Raw genomic sequence first — 13105 nt, 5'->3', positions numbered from 1 at the left:
TCTTTTGTCTGTCCAAGATGATGATGTAATGAAGTGTACCTTTCAGGAATGACAACCTACCTCTGTTGTCTGTCCAAGCTGATGTATTGAAGTGTGTCTTACAAAGCTGACAACTTACCTCTGTTGTCTGTCCAAGCTCATGTATTGAAGTGTTGACAACTTACCTCTGCTATCTGTCCATCCTGATGTATTAATGTTTGGATTACAAAGCTGACAACTTACCTCTGCTATCTGTCCATCCTGATGTATTGAAGTTTATATTACAAAGCTGACAACTTACCTCTGCTATCTGTCCATCCTGATGTATTGAAGTTTGGATTACAAAGCTGACAACTTACCTCTGCTATCTGTCCATCCTGATGTATTAAAGTTTGGATTACAAAGCTGACAACTTACCTCTGCTATCTGTCCATCCTGATGTATTAATTTTTGGATTACAAAGCTGACAACTTACCTCTGCTATCTGTCCATCCTGATGTATTGAAGTTTGGATTACAAAGCTGACAACTTACCTCTGCTATCTGTCCATCCTGATGTATTGAAGTTTGGATTACAAAGCTGACAACTTACCTCTGCTATCTGTCCATCCTGATGTATTGAAGTTTGGATTACAAAGCTGACAACTTACCTCTGCTATCTGTCCATCCTGATGTATTGAAGTGTGTCTTACAAAGCTGACAACTTACCTCTGCTATCTGTCCATCCTGATGTATTAAAGTTTGGATTACAAAGCTGACATTCATTCTTTGGATTTTTGGCATCAGAAGAATAACAATCTCTGCCTATGACACAGTTGTTTTCCTGGAAATCATAATATGTGAGTGTAAATAAATACTAATGACTAAGGCATGTTTGTAACATACTTTTCATAAGAAATTGCTGGATTTATTGAATATGGTAAATCATATTTTACCGTCAAGGTATTTCATATAATACCTATGACATGTCTGTGACATATTAAAATATTTTCATGAATAATTGGTCAATTAACTGTATACTTGAAATCTCAGTATTTATCATCATTGTTAATGTTTAGTTTTAGCGAATTAGGGCTGTAAAGTTTCAGTGAATTACCAATGGACAAAAATAAAAAAATTCAGACATAGTTTTATGTGCTTCACAACATCAACATGGATCAAATGAATTGTTTCTATTCAAAGTATTATTGTTAGTAGTATTAGTGTTGCACATATGATCTTCTTTTTTGCATATGTGTAAAGGATGTGATTCATTTTAATAAATGTTTAATGGAATGGATGTGATTCATTTTAGTTGCTGTTGTTGTTCTTGTAGTGTTTAAAGCCATCTTTCAGCACAAGATAGGCTATACATGGTGGCCAGTATAAATGGTGGAGAAAGAACCTGTGAAAACCACAGGAATAATCCACTGACCCATGAGAAGCTACTGGCAAGCTTTCTCACACTTCATTTTGGCATGTGTGTAATGAATGTGATTAATTTTGGCATATGTGTGATGGATGTGAATCATTTTAGCATATGTGTAACTGATATGATTAATTTTGGCATATACGTAATGGATGTTGTTGTAGGGTTTAACGCCATTTTTCAGCACACGATAGGCTATACATGGCAGCCAGTATTAATGGTGGAGGAAGGACCCAGGAAATCCCTGGAAAGAACCACCAACCCTCGAGAAGCTACTGGCAAGCTTTCTCACATACCCACATTGGCCGAATCCGAGACTCGAACCTACGCAGACAGAGGTGAGATGGCAGTGATCCATAATGGAGAGCGCTTTAGACCACACGGCCACTCGGGTCCCTCTGTAATGGATGCGATTCATTTTAGCAAATGTGTAATGGCTGTGATTCATATTAGCATATGTGTAATTGGTGTGATTCATTTGATGAAGTGCTTGGACACTGTAACATATATGTGTAAATACAGACTTTTGTCAAAGTTTGAAAAAATATATGTCTTGACCACAGGAGCATAACATTAAAGTGTTTTTTTCTTTTCCTGGATTGCATGCCATTATGATAAATAAAAGATTGTAATGGAAACAAAATGGCAAAACTTGTCATCATTAAACAGAAAATATGATCCAAGCAAAAAATGAATGGTCTAAATAGCTGAAATGTTAATTAAAAACTCACAGGTGCATTACCTTCAGTTACCTCCACATACATGTGTCTTTTGTGTGTCTTTTCAATGACCATGAGTGGACTGGGTTTTATAGTTACTGGACTTGTGTGTGTCTTTTGTGTGTCTTGGCAGTGACTGAGTGTGGACTGGATTTTGTAGTTACTGGACTTGTGTGTGTCTTTTGTGTGTCTTGGCAGTGACTGAGTGTGGACTGGGTTTTGTAGTTACTGGACTTGTGTGTGTCTTTTGTGTGTCTTGGCAATGACTGAGAGTGGACTGGGTTTTATAGTTACTGGACTTGTGTGTGTCTTTTGTGTGTCTTGGCAATGACTGAGAGTGGACTGGGTTTTATAGTTACTGGACTTGTGTGTGTCTTTTGTGTGTCTTGGCAATGACTGAGAGTGGACTGGGTTTTATAGTTACTGGACTTGTGTGTGTCTTTTGTATCTCTTGGCAATGACTGAGCTAGGACTGGGTTTGGTAGTTACTGGACTTGTGTGTGTCTTTTGTGTGTCTTGGCAATGACTGAGTGTGGACTGGGTTTTGTAGTTACTGGACTTGTGTGTGTCTTTTGTGTGTCTTGGCAATGACTGAGAGTGGACTGGGTTTGGTAGTTACTGGACTTGTGTGTGTCTTTTGTGTGTCTTGGCAATGACTGAGTGTGGACTGGGTTTTATAGTTACTGGACTTGTGTGTGTCTTTTGTGTGTCTTGGCAATGACTGAGTGTGGACTGGGTTTGGTAGTTACTGGACTTGTGTGTGTCTTTTGTGTGTCTTGGCAATGACTGAGTGTGGACTGGGTTTGGTAGTTACTGGACTTGTGTGTGTCTTTTGTGTGTCTTGGCAATGACTGAGTGTGGACTGGGTTTTATAGTTACTGGACTTGTGTGTGTCATTTGTGTGTCTTGGCAGTGACTGAGTGTGGACTGGGTTTTGTAGTTACCGGACTTGTGTGTGTCTTTTGTGTGTCTTGGCAATGACTGAGAGTGGACTGGGTTTTATAGTTACTGGACTTGTGTGTGTCTTTTGCATGTCTTGGCAATGACTGAGAGTGGACTGGGTTTTATAGTTACTGGACTTGTGTGTGTCTTTTGTGTGTCTTGGCAATGACTGAGTGTGGACTGGGTTTGGTAGTTACTGGACTTGTGTGTGTCTTTTGTGTGTCTTGGCAATGACTGAGAGTGGACTGGGTTTAGTAGTTACTGGACTTGTGTGTGTCTTTTGTGTGTCTTGGCAGTGACTGAGTGTGGACTGGGTTTGTTAGTTACTGGACTTGTGTGTGTCTTTTTGAAAGGTGGAAAACATTACAATACCTGGATGTGACAAAGAAAAATAGATGGAAGAGAAATAGCATTTGCCAATGCCTAAGGAAATTATGTTATAGTGCATAAATGAGGGATGGCATTTAGCAGTGCCTAAGGAAATTATGTTATATTGGATAAATGAGGTATGGCATTTAGCAGTGCCTAAGGAAATTATGTTATATTGCATAAATGAGGTATGGCATTTAGCAGTGCCTAAGGAAATTATGTTATATTGCATAAATGAGGTATGGCATTTAGCAGTGCCTAAGGAAATTATGTTATATTGCATAAATGAGGGATGGCATTGGTCAACAATGAAACCTTGCATTAGTTTTCTAAATCAACACTAATATGTTGGAAGATAAATTAAAACATTTTGCTTACTGCAAGTCTACTTGATAACATTTCTTATTGTTTCTTATATTTTATAAAAAATTATGTTGAATTTGTAACCAATGTACATAATAGTGTGTGTGAATATCAACAGTAGTCTGTTTGGCAATGTACATAATAGTGTGTGTGAGTATTTACAGTAGTCTGTTTGGCAATGTACATAATAGTGTGTGTGAGTATTTACAGTAGTCTGTTTGGCAATGTACGTAATATAGTGTGTGAGTATTTACAGTAGTCTGTTTGGCAATGTACGTAATAATGTGTGTGAGTATTTACAGTAGTCCATTTGGCAATGTACGTAATATAGTGTGTGAGTATTTACAGTAGTCTGTTTGGCAATGTACGTAATAATGTGTGTGAGTATTTACAGTAGTCCATTTGGCAATGTACATAATAGTGTGTGTGAATATTAACAGTAGTCTGTTTGGCAATGTACATAATGAACATGTGTGAATACACATTGTTTTGTATTTCATATTTATCTGCCATTCATGAGCAAGACATTTGAATAACTATATGTAAAACAATGTCTGTATTCAAAAAGTAAATGTAAATCTGAATTCTTCAAAACAGTTCAAAGGGATTTTGTGTCATGAACCATGGCAAAAAGGGACATTGTGCAGTGAACCTTGACAAAATGGAAATTTGTGCTGTGAACCATGGCAAGAGGATTTTGTGCCATAATCCATAGCAAAAAGGGATTTCATGCCCTAAACCATGAAAAAAAGGATTCTGTACCATGAACCATGGAAAAAGGGATTTTATGCCATGAACCATGGAAAAAGGGATTTTATGCCATGAACTGTTTAGAAACATCCAGATTTACATTTAGCTTTTGACTATCTTAAACTGGCAAGAATTAGCCAGAAGAGGTTTTCTTTTTTCCAGTTAGTACATACCTTCCTCTTACAGTTATCAGAAGCACTGGTATTCCCAATATGACATTCAAAGCAGATGGAATCGTAAACAACATGACGGTACTTGTCAGTTGTGACATTAATCCCATTATTACTGATCTGGATCAAGGCACTGAGAGCATCAGGAAGGGGGCACATGACGTTGCTCAGACTCATAAAAACTGCAGCCACAGTGCTCTTCTCTCCTGTTTTCTCGTGTCTATATGGTATCTGTATTAGTGGTACATTGTATTGTTAATATCTATGTTACTGCTATATAGTGTACATACATTGCTTGCTGGCAACACAGCTACAGCAACAATGTATCTCAAGTGTAATGGTAATTTTTAGCATACTTAATTAATCTAATGTCACATGCAGAACACTGCACATGAAGTATTAAAAAATATTTGAAAAATTAATACCTTTTTACAAATCAGAATGAAATATATTCCTGTGCCACACAAGCCACATTCTTGTCTAAAACTAAGGTTATAAAATACATACTTTAAGGATTAATGACACTGTATAAAATCATACATTACATTATTTTATTCTGCTATTAAATGTTATCATGCATGCATACATACATACATACATACATACATACATACATACATACATACATGCATACATACATGCATACATGCATACATGCATGCATGCATGCATGCAGACAGACAGACAGACATACATACATACATACATACAGACAGACAGACAGACATGCATGCATGCATGCATGCATACATACATGCATACACACACACACACACACACACACACACACACATACATACATACATACATACAGCTGCTTTAGCATACATATGGTTCATTTTCTGATTCCTTAGAGACAATTAAAAGAGTGGCAATGGTACTGTGATATAAAGAAGTTGTTTGGTTCATCCAAATATACATGTTTTGTTCATAATTCCTAACTTTGGTCTCAATAAATAATTGCTCTACTTCTCAGAAAGAAATTTTACATAGTGAATTTGCAGTGCATACATTGAAATGAATACCTCAGTGTACTCAAAGTGACAGGTCAGCTTTTCTGACTGCACAAAATTGTCGCCTGCAATACTGACGGCCTTGCAATCCACATAACGTTCATCACATGCCTGTCCATCTTGGGGAACTGGAATCAGTGTTGGCCGGGTTGCACTGGACACATTACAGTGGACACCTGAGTAGCCATCATCACATAGACAAACACCTATAGGTAATGACATATTTTTGTTATAGTTTTATTTCACATCAGGAATACTGTGTCATGCCATGATAAAACATCTAACAGTCAACTCGCAGTCACAAAGTGTGTACTGCATGTCATGCCATGACAGTTACTGTTAACCTAACAGTTATGTCAGGAACACTTGTAAGTCATACTGTGAAGTAACATCTGTCACATAATGAATAATGTATGTCATACCATGATATATAACAGTCACATCAGGAATACTGCTATGTCATGCCATACTATAACATCTAATACTCAAACAGTGCATACTGTATGTCATGCCATGATAAAACAACTACCAGTCACAAAGTGTGTACTGTATGTCATGCCATGCTATACTATGTAACAGTCAAATAGTGCATACTGTATTGCATGCCATGTTATAATATCTAACAGTCAAATAGTGCATACTGTATTTCATGCCATGTTATAATATCTAACAGTCAAACAGTGCATACTGTATGTCATGCCATGATAAAACAACTACCAGTCACAAAGTGTGTACTGTATTGCATGCCATGTTATAATATCTAACAGTCAAATGGTGCATACTGTATGTAATGCCATGCTATACTATCTAACAGTCAAATAGTGCATACTGTATGTCATGCCATGCTATAATATCTAACAGTCAAATAGTACATACTGTATGTCATGCCATGTTATAACATCTAACAGTCAAATAGTGCATACTGTATGTCATGCCATGATAAAACAACTACCAGTCACAAAGTGTGTACTGTATGTCATGCCATGCTATACTATGTAACAGTCAAATAGTGCATACTGTATTGCATGCCATGTTATAATATCTAACAGTCAAATAGTGCATCCTGTATGTCATGCCATGCTATACTACGTAACAGTCAAATAGTGCATACTGTATTGCATGCCATGTTATAATATCTAACAGTCAAATAGTGCATACTGTATGTCATGCCATGCTATAATATCTAAGTCAAATAGTGCATGCTGTATGTCATGCCATGTTATAATATCTAACAGTCAAATGGTGCATACTGTAAGTCATGCCATGCTGTACTATCTAACAGTCAAATAGTACATACTGTATGTCATGCAATGATATAACATCTAACAGTCCAATAGTGCATACTATATGTCATGCCATGCTATACTATCTAACAGTCAAATAGTGCATACTGTATGTCATGCCATGCTATAATATCTAACAGTCAAATAGTACATTCTGTATGTCATGCCATGCTATAATATCTAACAGTCAAATAGTACATTCTGTATGTCATGCCATGTTATACTATCAGTCAAATAGTGTTATAATATCTAACAGTCAAATAGTGCATACTGTATGTCATGCCATGCTATAATATCTAACAGTCAAAAAGTGCATTCTGTATGTCATGCCATATTATAATATCTAACAGTCAAATGGTGCATACTGTATTGCATGCCATGCTATAATATCTAACAGTCAAATGGTGCATACTGTATGTAATGCCATGCTATAATATCTAACAGTCAAAAAGTGCATTCTGTATGTCATGCCATATTATAATATCTAACAGTCAAATGGTGCATACTGTAAGTCATGCCATGCTATAATATCTAACAGTCAAATAGTGCATACTGTAAGTCATGCCATGCTATAATATCTAACAGTCAAATAGTGCATACTGTAAGTCATGCCATGCTATAATATCTAACAGTCAAATAGTACATACTGTATGTCATGCCATGCTATAATATCTATCAGTCAAATAGTGCATACTGTATGTCATGCCATGCAATAATATCTAACAGTCAAATAGTGCATACTATATGTCATGCCATGACATAACATCTAACAGCATCAACTATCAATTTCTTTCAGTGACACATATGTATAAAGGTACCTAATTAACTCCTTTGTGAAATAGAACTCACACTAATATATGTGTATACCATAATCTCTTTTATGGAACTGCAGAAAAAGTGAATGATTTAATTTCTTACGAATGAATTTTTACAGCAAGTTATTAATAGGTACTGATGCATATAAACATGTCTGTGTTTTTATATGGAACATCTAGAGGTGTAAAAATTAGTTAAAATGATGTAAAGATAAAATAGAACAAAAATCATCCTATAGAAGTAGATGGCTGCCATAAAACATGAAATTTTCATATCTCAATAGACATATTTCAATATGTTTACTAGAAGATAAATCTAATATTTAGTGGCCCTAAATTTTATGTATCATCCTTACTTTGCCATTTTTAACAAGTCAAACTGAGATGAAGTCTGCATCCAATTAATTATTTGAAACAGTTACATAAAGCTGGTTCTTTCTCTTTCTATTAATATGTCTTTGTATTATTCTGGAGGTTCAAAGAATTAATATCAGTGGTCATACTTTATATAACCAATAATAAAATCAATAAACTCGAATAATATGACCAATATCTGATTGAGGTCTATTACCATTGGCACAATGCCCATGTTGACCACAATCTTCTAGGCAGGCTTTGTCCAGTAACTGGGTTAAGTTGAAGCTGGGAGGGGTTGGAGTGGTATCGTTACTGCTGTTACCACTATAAAGGCTCTCAGCAACCATGTCCTTGGCTCGTGTAACACACTGATCTATGATGTCACGGAGGGCATCTCTTGCCCAATTCTTGTCCCCAGTTTCCTATTGATGAGAAATGTTACCTGGTTACAATTTTAAAACTAAATGCCAGCTGTAGTTCATATTCATCATATAATACAAAAAATATGCAATATAATTGAAAATACAATTTGTAGGAATTTTCATGCTCTTTTCTATAATATTATCCATGCTTTATTTATCAATTACAATCACATATGCGTCTGAAATCTCATAAGTGCTTGTGACATTCTAGAAATAAAATCTGATCTGTGGTTTGGAATTTTTACAGACATCCAGAGAAATAGAAAACATAAAGTATGTAATATAATGGAAATTTTTAAATCCCAGGAGATATTCTTACTTCACAGCCATGAAAATTTAAACATTCCAAAGCACATGTAAACTGAGGTAGATTGTTTCCTTTTAAATTTTTTAATCGTGTGGTTTATCGCATACAGAATGGATAACTGTGATGTTTTTCTTTACTACTGTTACTCTTATTACTGAAAATGATACATGCATAATAAATATTAACTGAGTAAGACAAATGAAGAAACATTAACTGCCACTGAGGATCAAACCAAGGACAACTCACACCAGTGTCAGGCACATATTCAAACCAAGGACAACTCACACCAGTGTCAGGCACATATTCAAACCAAGGACAACTCACACCAGTGTCAGGCACATATTCAAACCAAGGACAACTCACACCAGTGTCAGGCACATATGCTGTAAGACTAACAGGTCTGGGCAGCTTGAATGGTCAGTATATTGTCTTGCCTACATTGAATACTTCATTGAATGGTCAGTAAATTGTCTTGCCTACATTGAATACTACAACTGTAAGAAATTTACAGGGTATTGTACAATCAAACAAATTCACCTTGTAATCATGGATACAGTTGTTTACTGGGGCTGTCAGGTTGTTTCCAATCAATGACCTGCAGTCCTTTGTGATGGTATTGTTCAATATTTCATCCTCACAGTATCTCCTGGCATCAGCATCTGAGATGTTGAAATCACTTGTGGTCTGGAAAACAGTAAGTTGAACCAATCTTATTTATCCAAATAATATTGACCCTTACAAATCAAATATCAATAAATTAAACTCTCTTCTGATCTATCCCACCCCAATTTAGATATTTGGACAGGCAGTTTTGGGTGGGAGAACCTTCTGCCCATCATAAATTTCCAGATATCTAACAAGGATGGGAAAGGTCTGAGGAAGCTCTGACTGTTCTACAGAAAACATCTGTATCTTCTGCCTCGATATCTTTACTATGTTACTGAAAATTCCCCGGATGCAGAAAATGACCCATTGACAACAGTCAATATATTAATAATACTTATCGTTGATCCTAATCTATTATGAACCAGATGGAAATTATACTTTGCAATTAAGCATGTAATGGTGCACCCTCCAATTCCTTGCTAATGGCACTGACACCTTGGCAGTTTTTATTTTATTTCATGCACACTTTTGAACTTTACCTGATTTACCAATACTTAAATGCCAACATTTTAGAGGAAACTCAGCAGTGCTTTGTTCACACATGTGCATGCATTTCTGTAAGAAAATCTTTGACTTTCAGGCATAAAATCTGAAAAGTTCAATTTTCACTAATTTGTGGTACATGAAAGTCAATACCGTAAAGCTTCATTAATTGTTTCTCATATAAATTACATGTACTTAAAAAAACATTACCAAAGCATGACTTGAAAGATCAGTTTTTAGAATCCAAATTTTATTTTATGATCTGAGATTGAATGCATTGATCAATAATATAAATGTGATGGCCTTAACTGACCACTATCTGTCTTGTGTTACCTCTTCTGAGCCACCACCTGCCTTGTGTGACCTCTTCTGAGCCACCACCTGTCTTATGTTACCTCTACTGAGCCACCACCTGTCTTGTGTGACCTCTACTGAGCCACTACATGTCTTGCGTTACCTCTACTGAGCCACCACCTGTCTTGTGTGACCTCTACTGAGCCACCACCTGTCTTGTGTTACCTCTACTGAGCCGCCACCTGCCTTGTGTGACCTCTACTGAGCCACTACATGTCTTGTGTTACCTCTACTGAGCCACCACCTGTCTTGTGTGACCTCTACTGAGCCACCACCTGTCTTGTGTTACCTCTACTGAGCCACCACCTGTCTTGTGTGACCTCTACTGAGCCACTACATGTCTTGTGTTACCTCTACTGAGCCACTACATGTCTTGTGTTACCTCTACTGAGCCACCACCTGCCTTGTGTGACCTCTACTGAGCCACTACATGTCTTGTGTTACCTCTACTGAGCCACCACCTGTCTTTCAATACTTCTACTGAGCCACCACCTGCCTTGTGTGACCTCTACTGAGCCACTACATATCTTGTGTTACCTCTACTGAGCCACCACCTGTCTTGTGTGACCTCTACTGAGCCACCACCTGCCTTGTGTGACCTCTACTGAGCCACTACATGTCTTGTGTTACCTCTACTGAGCCACCACCTGTCTTGTGTGACCTCTACTGAGCCACCACCTGCCTTGTGTGACCTCTACTGAGCCACTACATGTCTTGTGTTACCTCTACTGAGCCACCACCTGTCTTGTGTGACCTCTACTGAGCCACCACCTGCCTTGTGTGACCTCTACTGAGCCACTACATGTCTTGTGTTACCTCTACTGAGCCACCACCTGTCTTTCAATACCTCTACTGAGCCACCACCTGCCTTGTGTAACCTCTACTGAGCCACTACATGTCTTGTGTTACCTCTACTGAGCCACCACCTGTCTTGTGTGACCTCTACTGAGCCACCACCTGCCTTGTGTGACCTCTACTGAGCCACTACATGTCTTGTGTTACCTCTACTGAGCCACCACCTGTCTTGTGTGACCTCTACTGAGCCACCACCTGTCTTGTGTGACCTCTACTGAGCCACCACCTGTCTATGTTAGACCTCTACTAAGAGACAGCCTGATTTGTGAGACCTCTACTGAGCCATCACCTGTCTTGTTAGACTTCTACTGAGTCACCACCTGTCTTATGAGACCTCAATAGAGCTACCACCTATCTTAACAACAAAATTGTCTTGTGGGATCTTTATTTGGAAGGATTTATTTTCCCAATTTTTGTACTGAATTCTCTATTTTCACATTTTTAAAACTTACATTTGAATTAGCACCACACAGCCAGTATGTGAGTATAAAGCCAGATATAGATGCTATGATGTCTCATGAGGGTCATCTTCCTTACCAAAATTCCAAACAAATCCAGATTATGAATGACTTTCCTTTTAACAGCCATGTCTCTAAAAAGTGAAACCAAAATGGCCGAATGTATCTGGTAAAGAGAGGTTGTATTCCACTTGAAATCAATGAGATCAGCTAGAAACAGTTAAACTTATACTATAAATTACTGGAGTGACAGTCTAGGGACTTGAATCTGGTCCAGTCTTTGTCTAAGAGATGGACTTACATTGCCCACGGCTTGAGTGAGTGTGGTAGCGGAATCAAAGTCAGTGTTTGCCTGACAGATGGATTTGCATTGCCAGTTGGGGTGACAGTTGGACTGGAATCTGGTTCAGTCTTTGTCTGAGAGATGGTCTAACATTGCCAGTAGCTGGAGTGATAGTGGTACAGGAATCAGAGTCAGTGCTTTCCAGACGGATGGATTTGCATGGCCAATTGGAATGACATTGGAACTACAATCAGAGTCAGTGCTTTCCAGACGGATAGATTTGCATGGCCAATTGGAATGACATTGGAACTACAATCAGAGTCAGTGCTTTCCAGACAGATAGATTTGCATGGCCAATTGGAATGACATTGGAACTACAATCAGTGTCAGTGCTTTCCAGACGGATAGATTTGCATGGCCAATTGGAATGACATTGGAACTACAATCAGAGTCAGTGCTTTCCAGACAGATAGATTTGCATGGCCAATTGGAATGACATTGGAACTACAATCAGAGTCAGTGCTTTCCAGACAGATAGATTTGCATGGCCAATTGGAATGACATTGGAACTACAATCAGAGTCAGTGTTTTCCAGACAGATAGATTTGCATGGCCAATTGGAATGACATTGGAACTACAATCAGAGTCAGTGTTTGCTTGCAGAAATAGTTTGACTTACATTATGGGTTTTGAGTGACAGTGGGAATGGAATCAGAGTCAGTGTTTGCTTGCAGGGACAGTTAGACTCGCATTATAAGTGAGTTTGAGTGACAGTGGGAATGGAATCAGAGTCAGTGTTTCCCTGCAGAGACAGTTAGACTTACATTATAAGTTTAAAGCGACCATGGGAATGGAATCAGAATCAGTGTTTCCCTGCAGAGACATTTAGACTTGCATTATGAGTTTAGAGTGACTGTGGGAATGGAATCAGAGTCAGTGTTTGCTTGCAGGGACAGATAACTTACAGTATCAGTGGTTGGAGTGACAGTGTTCGCCTGTCTCTTTGCTCTTGGTCTGATCACTGGAGGCTTGGCCTGTCTCACAAGGGAATCTGTTATATCATCTCCTGCAACAAAAAAAATGTTCAATCAAAATGTTAATTTTGAATGT

The 13105-nt window shown here is 37.8% G+C and overlaps 1 protein-coding gene across 1 annotated transcript in view; it reads right to left on the bottom strand.

Annotated features, from left to right (window-relative positions):
• The window catches only part of LOC149769594 (von Willebrand factor D and EGF domain-containing protein-like), a gene marked incomplete at its 5' end in the record, with an annotated part of 35032 nt that overhangs the window by 8482 nt on the left and 13445 nt on the right, over window positions 1-13105 (bottom strand). Inside the window, 6 exons of the mRNA XM_089949831.1 lie at window positions 687-801; window positions 4703-4930; window positions 5725-5918; window positions 8382-8589; window positions 9434-9580; window positions 12961-13061. Coding sequence (XP_089805957.1) covers window positions 687-801; window positions 4703-4930; window positions 5725-5918; window positions 8382-8589; window positions 9434-9580; window positions 12961-13061 — 993 coding nt within the window. The remainder of the gene's footprint in view (window positions 1-686; window positions 802-4702; window positions 4931-5724; window positions 5919-8381; window positions 8590-9433; window positions 9581-12960; window positions 13062-13105) is intronic.

Source organism: Sinohyriopsis cumingii, unplaced genomic scaffold (assembly GCF_028554795.1).
Source record: "Sinohyriopsis cumingii isolate HCF-2022 unplaced genomic scaffold, ASM2855479v2 utg003568l, whole genome shotgun sequence".
Taxonomy (NCBI): domain Eukaryota; kingdom Metazoa; phylum Mollusca; class Bivalvia; order Unionida; family Unionidae; genus Sinohyriopsis; species Sinohyriopsis cumingii.
The sequence above is the reverse complement of the archived record's forward strand: the minus strand, read 5'-3'. Positions and strand labels throughout refer to the sequence as shown.